The following is an 18,906-nucleotide window of genomic DNA, read 5'->3' on the forward strand; positions in this document are numbered from 1 at the left end:
AGTGGCAATACCGGATTTTCTAATCGGCATGGGGTCTTCCATTCGTTCTCCTTTTATCTTTCCCCCACATTAACAAGCCTTGTGAAGTGACTCACTTGGTTGTTCTTAAAAAAACTCTTGTGCGTGCGCTGACTCGTTCTTCTGAACTAATTAAACAACCAATTATGAACTTTTCACAGAAACTCAGTTGAAACTCTTTTGATATGAAAGCAACTTTCCTTGTTTCATAGACCGCAATTAGTAAGGTACTGCAATAGCAATGTCTCATTAACAAATTAATGAATGGGTAGACAATAAATGAAATTTAAACAAATATTATGAAATTAAAAATTCATTTAACCTGATATCAAATAAATAATTAGACAGGTAAATTTAAATGGAAACAATAACTCAATTTGGTAATGTAGATAGTTAACATTAAGTTGCATAGATTCTATTTTTCATTTTTGTCTAGCTTTTTCTCTCCCTTCTATATTATTAAAAATTTGTCATTGATTTAAAGTGAAAGAAAACCTGTAGCACGAAATTCTCTTATATCAGCTTTTGGTTGCCATAATTCATTTTTAATTTAATAAATATATTTACATCTATATAATATTTGACCGACATGCTTTGTTCTTTTTTTTTTCAAGTCAAAAGAAATAAGATTTATGCATATCACAAGTGTCATAGGGTCGAGAGCATTTTACTAGCTTTTAAGTTTTACTGCTCTCTCCCTATCCCAGCTTTCTTCATCACATTACGTGAATTAACTGTTTTACTGTGTGTACATTCAAACCTTTTCTCTTTGCATTTTCTTTCAACTATTGTAAAATATGTAATTTAATTGTAAACTAATTTGCATAGTATTGTCATAATTGACTGGGCACAAATAAATTGTTATAAACCTCGGATCAAAAATTCCCCCCATCCTGTATCAGGGCCCCTGAATAGTGAGAAAAAATGTATGAATTTCCGACTCCCTCCCGAGGTGGAACCCGTAACTCCCATCTTTTCTCGGACGGGGGCATGAAATTATAAAGCCTGGGCCTTTTAACACCCACAATACATAATGCTTTGTTGGTGTTGGTCTTGTATGGTTTGTTCAAATCTGTGTCAAATCACCTGTGGGCCATGGCAAAAAGCTCGGGGGAGGGTCTTGCATTGAAGACCCCTAATCAAGGACCAGATTCAATCTGTTGGATGTCTTCTCTATTAAATTAGACTATAAGCAAGAAGAAATTCTTAGGTAGAGGTACCATTCATGCACACGAATACAGAAAAGTGCAGAAGACACGTCCAAAATAATTTTCGAAATTTTTAACATCAACATACTAATAGAAAAATAAAACAAATAGGTAAATATATTTCTTTATTTACAAAGTTCCAAGCTCTTCATAGTTGTGCATAAGATGCATGAGACTATATTTGAGCCAGAAAACTGGCTTGCACATGTATATGCTACCGCTAAAGTGTGGAAATCAGGCAAAGTATGAGCATTACCTAGGTAACCTGCACATTAACTAGTAAAGTGTGAAAACTTATTTTGTGGATGATTCTTGCATTTGAACAGATTAACTAGGTAATGTACACATTAACTCCCAATAAGCTTTAACGGTGACATATATAAACTGTCACATAGTAATTCAACATAATAGAACAGGCATCACGAGTGCAGTCGTAGATGCTTCACATATCAATAGGTACAAAGCTATCAAAATAAATTCACAACAAATGAAACTATTGATCAATGTAACACATTGAAAGTCAGATGCTCATAACATGATATGCAAACGCATTCAAATGATAAAAATTTAACCTCCACAATCTAAACAAGCTCGGCAGTTTACATTCAACACATATTTGATAAAATTATACAAATGTTTGTGTTTTCAGACAAGATACTTAACTTCATACAAAAGCATTATATTCTCCCCGATTAAAATAGCCATGAAAATAGACAAAAGTAATGCTTCATAAAAAGATTTTTTTTATAATTCTCCAAAATTAAATCACCCTGAGATAGGTTTGCCATGCTTCACCAGGAATTCACATAAAATATGGTACCATAGTATGAACATGAAGAAAAGCATTGAGCACATGAAATGGAATAAAAATGAAATGATTAAGACACACAACGCTGGAATTCACTGTATTAATTATAATACAATTATTTAAAATTGTATTTTTGAGTAAAAAATATATAATTTCTAATAATAACAGAAAAGGACATTAATAAATGGAAGTTAAATAAAATATTACTTTATATTTAAAAACTATTAGATACTCATAAAAAAAGAAAAGGCTGTACAGTATACTCTTGCTAGTCCGGCACATATCAGACCAAGGTGTGCCAGATTATCGAAATCACCGGATTACTGAAAGTTAGTTGAAAAAGCTCATTTGAACAATACAGTAGACGCTGCTTATAAGAATCATGGATATTATCATTCGGGTATTGTTATGACTATGGAACTGACCAATATCATGTGGCATTGAAAAAAATTCATTTATAGTTATCAGAATTTGGTTTGTTATTATCAATTTTTCTCCGTATTTTGACACACATGTTAAACCAGACTTTCTTTCTTGATAAATTATTATTAATAACATGCAAGACTATGTAGGAGGTCAGAAAAGGTTCCCTCTTTCTTTATTGATAATCATTTCCATACTTGATTTACAATGCCCTATTTGGGCGTTAGTAGTTGCTATAATCCATGTACGCATGAAGTCACCTATAGTGGAGACAAATGTAACGTAAAAATACACAAAAGCCCTTTCCTTCAGTTTTCAGTAGACCAGACTCACAATTACTCGGCCAAAAGATTTTCTTAGGTTATCTGTGGGAACGTACCATACATTAAAAAATTATAATTTGTAAAACATATTAGATTATTTGATTCAAATTCCTCATAACGGCTGAATAATAAAAATAAATGCAGGATTTTAGCTTAAAGGAAAAATATCCTGTTTTCGAACAATATGAAAAAATAAAACGACAAAGATTGAACATATTTTGCAACCAGTTGAGTGGAAAAGAAAAATCAAAGAGTCTCGTTTCCACACGCCCTGTTCTACTAAAATGGAAGTATGGGCATCATATTTGCTTTTGGATGTATTTAAGACATAGTTATCATTTCGATTATTGTAGTCAGAAACCCCCCAAATTCTGATGTGATCACATTAAGCAGCGTGCACTATATAAATGTCTGCACAGTGACACGTTTTCCGCTATGGCTTGAAGAAAAAACATGATTACTGAACAGGCCAGATTATCGACAGTCTACTGCATTTGCAAACAGTGTTATACCTTATTTCATTTTGCATTTTCATGTTTTCTCATTGTAAGATAATCAAATAATAAGAGAGACAGAATTTTTGCAAGATGTGTTATCATGCACAACTCCACTCAATAATTTAATAAATATTTACAGAATAACTTACAAAAAAAGGTGGATTCGAGCAATTCATAAATATACGGCACTGAAAATGTTTAAAATGATCAATGTATTTTTCATATTAAAAAATTCACCAGAATTCACAGGGCTAAAAGAATAGTAAATAATTTTCTAAATATGCTTTCAATACTTTAATGCGGCAGCACACACAACCTCTCTAAAAATTCTATCTTTCTCTCTTGCCGATCAATAACAAACATTAAAAAACACAAAACGTAACAAATATAGTCATAGAAAACTTTTAATAAATTGTTAATATATTTTTTTCAGTTAACCTTGATCATCCGAATTCAAAATATACAGCTCATGTAAGTAGAAATTTGAAAACTTTCATCATTTTTCCCTCTTTTATTTGTATTCAGATTAAGTTTGATGCATAGTCGTTTTTGTCATTTGAAGCACGGAATGCTTTTAGAATTTCCAAAAAAAATCCACAATAAATACAAAATTTCTAAAGTTATTTTTCGAAGAATTTATCTAGTGAATTAAAATAGAGATGCCTATTGAAGCTACATAAATACCTTCTAGTTGCTGATTTGAAAGGATGAACACAATCAAATGAATAATTCTTTCTCATACATTAATATACTCTTACAATTCAACAATTCATGAAAAATATGTATCATAAAAAAAACTTCAAAATATTCAATATGAAGTTGTTTAATAAAATATTTATAAAATTTTTAAATCAGTCAGATTGAATTTCATGTATAATCTGTTTGTACATTTAAACTTGAGTAAAGTCAACAAAGCAAAAACTAAGAGGGCATGGGGGGGGGGGGAGAAACAGAACATGTACCATATTTGGACATGGTGGCTACATATGTACATGAATGTGTGATTTTCACCCAAATTTTCCACGAAGATGAAAGGGCAAAAACTGTTCAACTCCAGACATCTGTTGAGTACAACCGCTGCGATTCCATTTTCTTGATGTATGCTTCAGCTTCAGATTCAGTTTTGTTACCGAATTCTTTTATCACATTAAGAATTATTTTGTGAACATCTTTAGCCATATTTCTTGCATCTCTGTATAAAGAGGCAAATAATTCACACTTATTTCATTGAATGTCAAATAATCATATGCAGTAAAAGTCTGTATATGTATAACGAGTAAAGCTTATAATGAGAATCTCACTACAGCAAATGACTTTCAAGTGATTGTCAAATAGTATTAAAGATACAAAAAATACTTAGTTATATTGAGTTGAAAATTATGAAGCATTCACTATAACATCAAAATAATTCTCAAAAATGAAATTTTTTCCTTCTCTTTTAAGAATTGAACATGATGGCTCCTATTATGGCACATACTCCTTGTTAAAAATTATTCTGAGGCACTTCTAACAAGGAATAAACACAGTAAAGAAAAATTTTCCCGCTACCCACAAGGTATGCAGTAATTTTATTCAATTTTTATCTCTCCCAGAGACTAAGAGACCACAGGACCAGAACTTACAGTTCAAACTTATTTCCCAATGACTGAAAAAATCGTACTTGAAATTTTTTTTCGACGAGCAAGAAAATGTTGGCAAATCCATGTAGCCATTGAAGTGAACTGCGATATAATAATTTAGACTTAATTTTTCAGTTGCTCAACTCAATTGCTTTGATAATATGAAGTTCTATGCAAATATGTTGTAGAGAATCAACTACTGCGAGACAAAAAATCTATTTCATGACTAGAGTTCTGTTCATTAATTACTAAAACAAAATGGCCTCAGATATTTTAATGCAGATAAAGTAGAAATTTTTTAAAAATTTATAACCTGACAGCAAAAAATAGAAATGTGCTTATAACAAGAAATCTGTTCTAACATGACAATATTCCTAGTGATTGTGAACTGTCATTAAAACAGACTTTTACTATAAAAATTAAAAACCAAGTTCATTCCACATGATGAATTCAATCTTGTAAAATTTGCTATATGTATGTACATCTTTTTTTGTAATTGTCCAGTATTTGTGTAATGTGTGTTTTTTTTTTGCAATTAAAAAAAAAATCCATGCTAGATCATTTTTGTTTTAGTTTATGACCATGAAGGTGTAATTTTGTATGAGACTTCATAAAGTAAGAAAGTAACTCACAGAAAAGTGATTTTTCATATTGATAAACGATTTTTAATCTTAGACTCTAAAAAAAATGTGTCGACTTTTTGAAACTGAATAAACTAATATTTTGTGATATATATATATATATATATGCACTCACCCGCATATGTAGATGTGTCCTTTTTTCTCTCCGATTATATTCCATATTTCCTGCTTATTCTGATTCAACAGATGAGTAACGTATACTTTTTCAGGCTGATCCCTCGAGAATGCCAAATACAGCTTTGTTATTGTTTTATCTTCGTGATACTTTCTCATCTCATCTCCGTATAGAAATTCTTCAGCTTGTTTGCGACAACCAAAGTACAGAATTGTGTCCCCAACTGGTTTTCCTGTTCATTTAACAACATAAAAATAGTTTATAATGAAATCACAAAACATCCAAAGTTAGAGTGAAGTACTCATATAATAATGCATCATAAATTTTCATCATCAGACACAACATATAAATGATTTCTGTGGTAATTGCAGGGCAATCAAATTTAGTTTTGCAAGTTTTTCTTTCCAATCCTACATTTTTATGGTTGGTTTCACTAAACTAGCAGTTCTTAAAAATTCATCCATGGGGGTAAGAATTGGAAGATGTCTCACAATACAATTCATTATTTCCACAAGTATATTGACTATGAAAAGGGTGTGAGAATTGTCATCAAAACTCATTGGTGGAGTACAGCCTACCGCAAATATTAAGAACCACTACACTAGATCAAGCATATTCAAGTACATATTCTATTTCAAAAAATACACTGCTGGCCACCGTAAATGCAACACCCTGAAGGAAGCATGCAAATAATATGAAATTTACAACATGCATTAGCGGAGGTGAGATATGCAAATGATTAGAATTTCAGTGCAGACGCACATCACGCGCGCCTGTGGCGCCACTTCAAAGCACTATTTAAGGCTTAGAGATTTCGACGATTTGAAGTACGGCAATTGTGTTTTTCTTGTGGTTTTTTAAAAAAAAAACGATCAATTATGCCTTGTAGAAAACAGCGATCATCTTTTGATCAAGTATCCGAGTTCAACAGAGGAAGGATAGTGGCCTACCGAGATTGTGGATTATCTTTCAGGGAAATCGGTAGTCGTGTTGGACGAAACAAAACAACTGTAATGCGGATATGTGATCGTTGGATGCAGGAGGGTACGACGGACCGACGTGTTCGATCGCATCCACCTCAGTGCACCACTTCACGTGATGACAGGCATATTGTGCGTATGGCAGTGACGGATCGCTCAGCCACATCACGAACCATAGCACAGCACATTCAGTCTGTACCGCATCATCCAGTGTCTGCGCGTACCATTCGATGCCGTTTACAGCAGAGTGGTCTGTCCGCAAGACGTCCATTGCTTTGTCTACTCTTGACGCAGAACCACCGACGTCTCCGCCGCCAATGGTGCGATGAAAGAAGGATGTGGACGGCACAATGGAATGAAATTGTCTTTACTGACGAGTCACGCTTCTGTCTGCAACACCACGATAGTCGGATTCGAGTCTGGAGACATCGTGGAGAGAGGATGCTGAACAGCTGCGTTATGCACCGCCACACTGGTCCTGCACCAGGTATTATGGTATGGGGCGGTATTGGATATCACTCTCGCACTCCTCTAGTACGCATTGCCGGTACTTTAAAAAGCCAGCGCTACATCTCTGAGGTGTTGGAGCCAGTTGTCCTTCCTTACCTTCAGGGCTTGCCCACAGCCATATTTCAACAGGATAATGCGCGACCACACGTGGCACGCATTGTCCAAAGGTTCTTCGTCAATCGCCAGATTGAATTGCTTCCCCGGCCAGCTTGCTCTCCGGATCTTTCGCCGATAGAAAACATGTGGTCCATGGTTGCTCAACGATTGACCCAGATTACATCCCCAGCTGCCACACCAGATCAACTTTGGCAACGTGTGGAAGCTGCTTGGTCTGCTGTACCCCAAGAACACATCCAATGTCTCTTTGAATCAATGCCGAGGCGTGTGGCAGCGGTGATCTCCAACGATGGCGGCTACTCTGGCTACTGATTTTGGCAGGAACCACACTTCACAGAAGTCTATAAATTTAATCATTTGATGCTTGGTCAACATGTTATCTACAAAATAAATATTGTTGCGATATCTCGTCTTTCTTGGTGTTGCAATTTGGGTGGCCAGCAGTGTACATATATCCTAAATTAAATACAGCCTATGTTACTATACCCTCTAAAATGATATTACTGTTTGGTTTTTATGCACTTTTCATAGTGTTATTATATTCTAGCTGTAATGATTCTGATACCTTGAGTATCATTGTACAGCCATTTACTTTCAGACAGTTTTTGTTATAGCAGTAAAATTATAAGCATGCAAAATAGCTTATGATTTCAAGCATAGATATCATTTGTTTGAGAACAGCACAAAAATGTTAAAAAAATACATGAGCTAGAAAAATATTATTAATCCAAGAATTGATGATCCAGGGCCTCACATATGAATCTGTCTTGTAGCCAACCATATGCAGATTCAAAGTAAGAACAAAGGGGCAATTGCATTCCCCCCAGTGAAAAAAGTTGTCATTGGATGAGGTGGATATTTGCTCCTCACTTACCCTCTGTAACCCCCCCCCCACCAATTAAGGAGTCTGTATCTGATTAGCAGCCAAGACCAATCTTAGTGTAAATAGTGGGCCAATAAGTCCAGCTTTGAGATTTTGTCAATTTAAATTTATGAGTTTTAAAAAATAGTAAAAATTAACTCCTGCAGTATATTAACTGATTTTTAGATAATCTGTTAATTAATCAGATAATTGGATGGTTCATAACTGTTCATATCATGAGATAATTAGAAATTTTAATCAATTGCAGTAGTCCGTCAGAAATTTCTTGTGGATTTAGCAACTTTTGAATGCTGACTACATACTATTGCAAATTATAAACTGTTTTTCTTCTGTGAGACTGGAATAAAAAAAAATATATATATAGTGGAACTTCAGTTAAAAAGCGATTCAGTTAATGAGAAATTTGTATAATGAGCAAAAATTGTGAAAATTTTTTGACTTGGTTAGCGAATGATGGTTTGCATTATGAGCAAATATTTTGCGCTTGCTTTCTTCAGTTTCACGTTATCACAACTGAACTCATGGTTTTTGCTTTCGTCAACACATGTATTGTGGATTGTGGGCAATATTCTTCAGTCAGCATGCCTCACTTGAAAAAATGAACACTCACTGTGTATGATACATAACAAAATGTAGAATTGTATATGTAATGTGCATGTGTTCTTGAACTTGTTTTAAATTCTGCTTGAAGAAAACTGTAGGATGATTGCATTATTGAATGTGACTTTGAGGGGCTAGCTCATGAACAGGAGCTAACATTTATCAAAGAGATTATGTCCTTGGGGAAGACTATGGGACTGGAGGTGCATGAGTATGATATTCAAGAACTAGTGGTAGAACATGGCCAGGAGTTGACCATGGATGGATCTGCTTTGCATGCAACCGTTTATGGATGGTATCTTGTCTGAGGAAGAGAGAAGTGAAGTCCCTCACTTCAAATGAGATTAGAGAGAAGTATAAAATGTGCAAATCTGCGCAAAATTTTATAGGAAAGAACCAATCAAATAAAGCTGTATCAAAGCGAGTAATGAATTTTTTCAACAACAATGCAATTGCCCATTTCAGAGAAATCGTAAAAAGAAGGCAAAAACAAATGTCATTGCATAGGTTTTTTTCAAAGTCACACAAAAACAATAAGTTTGCAAACAAAAGGGTTCGTAAAAATCATCCTAAACAATGTAGTCCTCCTCTGTCTCACCTTTTAGAATAAGTTAATTTGCCACCATTATCGTATTGTATGTTTATTTATATGGTGTTATTATATTATATTTATTATATTATTGTGTTGTATTATTTGATTGAATGCTGTTTTTTATTAGTCTTTTTTATATAAATGAATAATTGTGGAAAGAATTATCAGAGTTTTCATTATTTCCTACACGGACGTTTGATTCGATATACGAGTGATTCGGATAACAAGGCGGAACAAATTAAAGTTAACCAAAAAGTTCCACTGTATTCGAAAAGTATCCACAAATAATTTTTTTAAACACTATAGATGACATTTTGAGATGTGTGTGCAAGAATAGACTATTTTGTAAACAAAATACAATCAACAAACAGTGCAGTAACTACATAGTGGCAATGAGTGGCAACTGAGGCAACACTCAGAAGCCCAAAATTTCAAGGGAAAAGGGCAGAGGAATAGCTAATTAACTGTAGAAAAATTGATGATACAGATCATTACTCAATTTCCTTTTTCTCACATTTGTCAGCTTAAGTGAAACTTTTCTGAAGATCTACTTCCCCTAAAGGATCAATTTTTTCTAGTCCAGAAATTTTCCTCCATCCTCTTTGAATTTTTAACGTTTTTAAATAGTTTTTATTTAATGCTTCTTTTTTCAAGTTAAGACCCGAGATACACATGTGTACCCAACTCAAATAGTCCTAGATATCGAACCAAATTATTATTTTCCTCCTAGAGAAAATTTGGATATATTAGGTCAGGAACAAAATTCTTGCCAGAAATTATAGGTAATGTCAGACGAGCTGCAGTAATCGTATTTATAATCTAATTTGCATAATCACAATTGTCTTGGAAACATTAAAGTGTGCGTTCTAGTAGTACGGAAAATTTTATTCATTGTTCGCAAATTTAAAGTGTAATACGGGACACGTAAAATGTCTGTTGAAAAATTTAAAATTTGTTGCATCATTTGGCTCCACTGAAAATGCTCCATGAAAACTTAGTGCTTTCAGAGGCTGTAACCTCAATAAATTCTGTCTTAGGAGAGTCCACTGTAAGTTCCAGAACAGTAGGATACTGTTTCTACTATGGACATTCCCCTCGACAATCGAGCTGGAAATTGCTCGATGTGGGGGCAAAACAGGTCACCAAATACACACTGGCACATAAGATCATATATTCTGTCTGGTGGGATCACCATGGAGTAATCTTCTGACTTTTCTCTGAAAAGATATTTCTTGCTTTCTTTTCTGTTTCCTCTTTTTTCCAAACAATAAATTTCTGGCAAGAACTTTGTTCCCTACCTAATACAATAACCACAAATCAATCAAAAAAAATATTTTTTCTAATAGTAAGTTTTGGCTCAGGTGTGAAGAGACTATATTACTCAAATGACCACCTGTCTGAAAGACTGGAAGGCGACCCTGTCAGCAAAATTTCAGTATAATTCTTTTAAATTAAAGTATGGTGTTATTCAAATCAAAAAAGTGTGGATGAAGTGGGCAAATGAAAAAGATTATATAAAAAAATAAAAATTAATTGACAATAGGGAAACATATCTCACCTTCCTTCCTCTGAAAATCTCTTTCTTGAACGAAACCACGGAAAGGAGCAAGTCCCGTTCCTGGTCCAATCATGATAATAGGAGTTACAGATTTGCTGGGAAGATGGAATTGCGAACGCCTGACATATATTGGGACCTTAGGCATGTTTCCATTACCAACAGGTAAATTCTGCAACCATCCAGTAGCCACACCACGATTCATCCTTCCTGTAAGCGTTTCATACTCCACAAGAACAGCCGTAACATGAATAGAATTTGGATGCACCTGAGTATAAAAAAAAAAATACAAGGCCAGTTCATAAAACCACAGAGAAAAAACAGCAAAATTTAATGGTTACACATAAAGTTACTTTCACGAAAATACAATGGAATCTCAATAGTTTTTATTCTAGAAAACTTCAAGTTAAAGGATTTTCATGATGGAAGTAACTTTCATTACAAATTAATCCCCCATGTCAAGGTACCAAAAAATATGCAAATAACCCAAACCATAAATTTTTTTAGAGTGAGATAGATGGTTTTTTCTCATCCCGAGATATCAAGGAAACAGTTATTTTCCGGATACTATGCTGAGGTGAACTGAGAAAGAAAAGTCATAACGTCTCCGCCGGGACTCAAACCCAGGCTCTCTTGCATACCGGGCAAGCATGCTACCATCTACACCACTGGAGACATGACCCTGCCTTCCTTATTTCACGCCCTGTGGCGTGAGGCACTGAAGTAGAGGCATGAATAGCCTTTCTTAACTTCAGGAAATGGCCCCCGGATGGGACGGTTTTAAAGTGAGATAGATGGCTTTTTTCTCAGCCCAAGATATCAAGGAAACAGTTATTTTCCGGATATTATGCTGAAGTGAACTTGGAAAGAAAAGCCATCATGATGACTTTTCGAGTTCAACAAACAAGCTAAGCATTGTCAGTATTTCCAGTTTTTCTACTTTCAGAAACATTTAAATAACAGTCTTATTAGAAAAATTTCCAAAAGCACTAGAGAAACCTTTAAGAAGTGTTTATAAAATGTTTATTTAACCTCCAGTACAATTTATATTTTGTTCCGATATAGCGTTAGTACTAAACTGTGTACTGCTAAAGTATTTTCCAGAAAACGGGGAAAAAATCATGAATACAAAATCTGCAAATACTGAGGGCCGCTAGGCGCAGGGTATGTGCTTTTATCTATCATATACATGATTCTCAAACTTGTACAGCATTTGAAATAACTATGGCCCTCGAATTTTTAAGCATATATTATATTTCTTGCGAAATGTTATGGGTAACATATGACAATTTTTTAGCTATTATGAGCTGTATATACAAGGTTTAAAGTCATATCCTTATACATCCTTTATCTTATGAACTGTTGGTGATAGAAACATACTTTCAATTAGAAAAAGTAGATTAATGTGTCTAGTTTAGATACAAGTACATCATTTATTTCACTAAGGACTTCATATGCACTGACACACAAAATTTAATTTTTTAATACAGTCCGTCTGTCATATAATTTCCAATTAGGAAATTGCTGCCGTCTCTCACAATTCCAAAAATTTTTTTTTTCATGTTTATAAGTGAGATATTGCTGATGGAAAGTTAAAGGGACATCTAAGAATTCAGAAAAGTTTTAATAAACTGCAACTGGATGTTTCGCAGGATTCAAAAGGATGTTTCACATTTTTTCCTCAAGTTTGTCCCTTAATATTATCTCGCTGTTTTTTACCTTATTTTCAGAGATTGTTGATGTTTTGTTGGGTTCACGAGAAACAGGGCAACAATTTTTAAACTGGAAGTTAGTGGACAGGTGGAATGTATGAAAATTTAAATTTTGTATCCTGTTACATATACAGCCTCTAAAAGAAAGAATGACATCTAAAATGAGTACATTATTTGGATAAATTTAAAATATGTCTTTATTACCAAACTAGCTGTTACCCGCGACTTTGCTCACATGGGTTTGGTAATCTGAAGATTGAACGCGATGATTCCTCCGTTTAATATTTGTACCCCCTCATAACCTCCTTAGGGATTGAATTTCAGCAATGCTATCTTAGTGGGTCTCTATATCAAAAAATATAATACTGGCCAAATTTCATATTTATAGCTTCAGCGATTTCAGCTCAGTGATAGTTGCCCTGCGTAACATTTGAACCCCCTTATGACCCACCCCATTAAAGGTCAAATTAAAAAAACCACCTTAGTAAGTCTTTGCATTATAAAATGACTAAAAAATGACAAACTAAATGACTAAACCTAATAACTACTGACCAAATTTCATATTTATAGATTAAGTAGTTTCGGCTTGGTGAGATGTATCAGTCAGTCAGGACATATTATATGTATGGATTTACTATGGCTTTACACCCTGTATATGGCTGTTAACACGAAAGCTTCACTATATTTCATGCCACAGGAAAGAACAACATTAAATTGGCTAATGTGGCATTTGTACCTCAAAATAAAAATTTTACTGGCTGGCCCTGTTCAGAACACAAAACAATAAACTAATAATATGTATAATGGTAATTTAAAGATGAAATCCCAGTAATTTAAAAATTATTTTGAAACACAACCCTGTCATCTAGTATATTATCACTGACTGCAATCCCTCAAGTTCTGTTGCTTAGTTTCGTGACACCTTGAACCAATTTTTTTGGCTAATGATTTTTTTTAACAGTTTCACAGCCTCAATAAATGAATACTATGTACAATTTCAGTTGCTATAGATGCACATTCAGCCACATTGTGGGCTGAATTTTTGGGACAAAAATCAGAATATGTCATTCGAGCCTGATTAATTTATATGTCCACGTCTCTATTTATGTTTTTAGAATGCTTTTGAGCCCTTTCATGTGAAATAAAAGATTAAGCTCAGAGAAACTTCATTCAAAAAAAGCCTAGACTTGATTCTCTTTAACACTAGAAAGATGGGTTGGGGAACTATACCTACAAAGATGGGAAGGAGTCTCTGTGACCACATTGCTTTTCCCAGCAATTTTTGGACATAAATTATATTTATATTTTACAGCATAGTATAGTATATTTATGACAGAATAGAGCTATAACACAAATTAGTGGGTGGAATCATTGATCTATTAATATAATTTTATTATTATTTAGTTTTTGAAGAATTCTTTGCAAACAACCTCTGTTAATGAGCATCAGTGTGGAGGAAACTTAAGGCTGAAAAATCTATATTTTCCATATTCCCGATAGGATTTCAGAGTTACATCACTTCTAGGTTGTGAATATGGTCAACAAATGTTGTGTGCTATATTTGTTTTGTGGTTGGAAGCACCTGACGATCTTTTGAAGAGTTTCAACCAAGATTTTTTGTTTAGATTTGAAAAAATGTAATGTGGAATCAGTATCGTATAAGTAATGGGTTACTCGTAAAATATTTTGGAATTCTTGATGTTCTACTGACTAGAAATGTTTCATGATATTTCGTACACTTTCATCTACAGCAGTTTCTTCACCACCAATAATAATGATACTAATGAGATCTCTGATATTTAGGGAAATCAGTTGACATTTTGGTGTAATTCATTGGTGGCTTCGATGTAGTTTGCAGTAATTGTTTCTAGTATCCATTTTATTTTGCATCAGCCAAGTCACTGTTGGAGGTATGATTTCATCCTGATTCACACATCCATCATCAATACTGTTGCTTACTTCAGAGGTTTTGAATCGGGTAGTTTTAATTTCTTCTCTCCTCTGAATTCTCATCATCAGCACTGCTACTTTTCACACAATCTTTGCCAACTTCTGAAAAGTTTCATCTTCAGTGTATCTACAAGTATATCCTTTTGCCATTTCTACAGCAATCAAAAGCACATGGATGTTTCTACTTTTTAGAACAATTTAATGGACAAAATGACCAAAATACTTAACAAAAACGGAGATACCTGCTGACCGATATCTGCAGATAAGATTGAAGGTAAAAAGCAGTCTCAAAAAATGGGTATTATACCGTATTAGATGAACAAAGAGACTACCAGAGGAATTTAGACCTTATAAAAACAATTATGACAATGTTGGTAATATTACATGGCGAATATGTTCTAAAATGGGAGGGTCAATGTGACCCCCTTTTGTCTTTCTAGGTATATCCACTCTATCTCCGTTGGTAAGAAAGATAATGAAAAATCTTTGATGTATGCTAAGAACAGGATTTATTTGTCTCAGCCTTTGGTCAATTTTGATTATTATATGTTTTAAATTGCCTCTTGGTGTTTCATAAAACTTATCTTGAAATTTTTAGCTGTACAGAAAATGAATTACACAATTTTCTATAGGAAATCCTGTTTCAGCTAATGAATGTGATTCCCGAATGAATAATTTTTGTTTGCCAAGGTATCATCACTATATGATAGCCATGACTATTTCCAACTTGCATTCAATTATGGAGAGTGTTCCTAAACAAACTCCAAAAAAAAAATTAACTGGTAATTTTATATCACTTACCTTTGGTGATGAGGATATGGAGTAGTAACGAGCTTGCAGACGAGGAAGTAATTCCAAGATAAGGTCTAGGGGAGGCTTCAAAGACGGCATGTCTTCTAAAATGTGAATAATGCTTCTACTGTGCTTCACAACCCAATTCAAGTACATTTCCTAGAGAATTGCACATAGATTATCATAGAACTCTGCTTCTAATATATTTTATGCATTTAAAATTGTATGAAAATTTACTACTTTACATGGATTTTTTTTCTGTTCTTGTACATTATGCTATTTGCAATAATGTAATTTTTTTTTATTGAGGAAAAAAATTTCATAAAATTCCCTCTGTCAGAACCTTTGTTCATTAAATTTAAACATAACATTCATCAGATATTTGAATTAAATTCAGGTTTCAATGTCTATTTGAATGTACACAAATAAGATGATCCTTGTAATTAGTGATTTTTCAGCAAAAAATATTTGTCTTATTTACTTTTCCTTCTCCCGACGAGGATGCCATCATTTTAAGCATTTTCTTATGCTCTTCATCAGTTGCATATTCTGATATTTCTTTGAGGACGTGAGTTCTGGGAATGCTTGTGATATCGACATAGTGTAGCAGAGCTGTTCTATAAGTTGTTGGACATGGGAATGGATGCTTCTTGGTGCTGTCAGCTATTTAATAAAAATTTATTTTCAACATGATTCATAATCAAACTTTTCCCTATCCACAAACATTCAGAAGTATTTATGAACAACTCATCGATTGTCTGGTAACTTGATGTGAACATATAATTCTCAATACAATTAATTCAAGAAAGAAAGAAAAAATTATAAAAATTGCTTTTGAACATTGTGGATAGGAAAAGGTCAAATGCAAAACAAATCAAAATTTCAGGAAAAATACTGTTCCAGATATTGTCCACAAGACCGAGATTGTAAAACAAGAAGTGGTTCAACAGACAAACAGATTTATTTACAGAACAGCAATTTACACGTATTTACAAGCTAATCAGAGAGCGAACAAAGTCCAACCAACTGACTTCTCACAGAGTCTAACTTTAATCCCTCAATCTGTTTTTGCATCATTTTTATAGATCCAAAGAAACTTCTGGAGACTTCTCTAGAAAGTGGCAGCACCCTTTAGATGAAACCCTATAGAACAATCTCCACCAATCGGATAGCAGTGCAAAAAAAGAAAAAAAGAAACTAGACCAGTATGCTGTTGCTATCATAAAACTGATACTTTTTGAGGGTCCCTTTATAAATTGTGCCTTTGACCATTTACAGATCGTAACAATACACATGGTTCTTACTTTTTGGAAGTAAAAAAATTCAAGGACTTATTCAAGCCCCTTTTTAAGCAGAATTTAAGGACATTCATATCGCGGTTGATAAAAATCATAATCTTTTCAAAAAATGAAATTGGATTTTTTAAAAATTTATATTCAATATTTGCTCATTTTTAATTTTGAGTTTGAAGTACTAATTTATAAAAGAGATAATTTTCAATACAATTACAGTTCTCGTTTCAGCTTACGATATTAAAGGTCTCGCTTCGAAAAAATAAACATTGTAGTTTAGTATACAAATGACATTTAAGTAGAAATTATTTCATGTTTGAAACGGTATTGAAATTTGCCTGTAATGGAAAAATCAGAAAGCATTTAGTCATATATCTAAGGTGACCATATGACCCACATTTAAAAGATCATTCCCATATTTTCATGTAATTTTTGGCCATCCTGACTTTTTTTGCAAAATTGTCCATTATATCCTTTGTTTTCAAGAGAACCTGTTTGAATTTTTATTTTTTAATAGCTGTTACCTGCAGCTTCACTCGTGTGGATTTGGTAACCTGAAAACTGTGCTCACAGATGATTTCCCCCCCCCCCCCGCCACATATAACATTTGAACCATTAACGCGCCCTTGGGGGTTGAATTTCCAGAAATTCTGTCTCCCATCTTAGCACCCCAGAGTGGCACAGAGGTAAAATGCTCATCTTTCACTATGAAGATTACTGTCAAGGTCCATAGGTTCTGAGCCCGGTGCGACCTCAATAGATGGCACCGTCATTTCCCACAAAACTCCACTGGTTGGAAATGGCAATATATGAACAGAGTTGGTGTGAGATAAAGCAGAAATCCAATCTCACCAAGTCTATGTATTATAAAATATCATACTGTCCAAATTTCATATTTATAGCTTCAGTGGTTTCCTTTGAAAGCCTCTCTTATGATCCCCCAGGGGTTGAATTCTGAAAAATCCTTTCTGTGTGAGTCTTTACATCACGAAATAAAATTAAAGACCAAATTTCATATTTATAGCTTTAGCAGTTTTGACTCTGCGATGATGAATCAGTGAAGACATGTTACTTTATATACATATAGAGTGAAATTATTTCTTGAACCCTATATATATATATATATATATATTATATTTAAATATGAATATTCATTTCACATATTTATCATGTTGACATTTTTTCCCTATAGAATTCATTCAAATCTATTTTTTCACTCCAATGGTGCTTTATTTTACGTTTTTGGTGCTTTTTTTGGCAGTTTTAACAATGATTGGCAATTTCCCCATATTTTCCCCCCAAGGAAACACAGCCAAAATATGCAACTGACATTCATTAATTCAATAGTTTAAAATATTTTGAAGTAATATCTTAAGCACAATGTTTTGCTGCCAGATTTTAGGCAACATCTTTTTTAAACAGAAAAATACCTCAGGTATGCATAATGCCCTGCTTTGAACATTGCTTGTAACTCATCATTTGTGGAGGTGGGGGGGGGGAGAGAATTTAGTTAGAGGGGGTAAAAATTGATAGATGAAATTCACAAAAAAAAAACCCTTAAGATTTTTTGAGCACTTAAAAATTATTATTTTTTCAATGACTGCAATTATTTTTCAAGGACTTTTAGAGACTTGAAAATGAACTTTTTTTCAAGGATTCTATGAACCCTGATATGACACAACACAGCTCGGCTTAAATTTTATCTAATTCACCTTATTACAATTTTTCAGTAGAGAAATACATAGAAGATTTCTCCCAGATGATTTTAACTATTTTATGTTACATGAAATAATTGAGGGGTTAAAGCAGGCCTAATTGAGGAGTGACAGAAACAGAAACACAAGCAAAAAATGTGTTGGGCATGACCTGACACATTTATTCAACTCATTCCTATCCTATCATGTATAAAATGTGTATCTAATTAGGCACAGAAATTCTATACAAAGATATAGTGGACAAAAAGATTTCAAACAACTAAAAAAGTTCCCTAATTGAATTTTTTCTTCTACTAAAAATATCTGTCAATGTACTGTAATTTCAGATAATCAGTCATATAATCAGAGGCACATTTATCAGTATATGCAGATTTTGCTACTTTGAGAAATAATATTGTCCTATAACCTGCATACCCTAATTTCATTAACAAATAATAAAATCTAAAGGAATGAAAGTAGTTGTTAATCGTGTTAATACGGGGGGGGGGAAGGAGGATTATTTTTCCACTTGCATCTATGTAGCATTTTTGTAATCGATTTTAAAAAAAATTATCAC

At 33.6% G+C, this 18,906-nt stretch overlaps 1 protein-coding gene across 1 annotated transcript in view; it reads right to left on the reverse strand.

The window, feature by feature from the left end:
* Positions 1 to 1,334: 1,334 nt before the first annotated feature.
* The window catches only part of Cpr (Cytochrome P450 reductase), a 31,388-nt gene continuing 13,816 nt past the window's right edge, over positions 1,335 to 18,906 (reverse strand). The window contains exons 10-14 of the mRNA XM_089242476.1: positions 15,825 to 16,006; positions 15,353 to 15,502; positions 10,893 to 11,157; positions 5,653 to 5,884; positions 1,335 to 4,469 (exon numbers count right to left, since the gene is read on the reverse strand). Of these exons, the coding sequence (XP_089098602.1) occupies positions 4,325 to 4,469; positions 5,653 to 5,884; positions 10,893 to 11,157; positions 15,353 to 15,502; positions 15,825 to 16,006 (974 nt within the window). The 3' untranslated portion in view covers positions 1,335 to 4,324. The remainder of the gene's footprint in view (positions 4,470 to 5,652; positions 5,885 to 10,892; positions 11,158 to 15,352; positions 15,503 to 15,824; positions 16,007 to 18,906) is intronic.

This window comes from Pholcus phalangioides, unplaced genomic scaffold (genome assembly GCF_987345545.1).
Source record: "Pholcus phalangioides strain wild (caught in Gottingen) unplaced genomic scaffold, Ppha-v1.0 ptg000015l_1, whole genome shotgun sequence".
In the NCBI taxonomy this organism is placed as follows: domain Eukaryota; kingdom Metazoa; phylum Arthropoda; class Arachnida; order Araneae; family Pholcidae; genus Pholcus; species Pholcus phalangioides.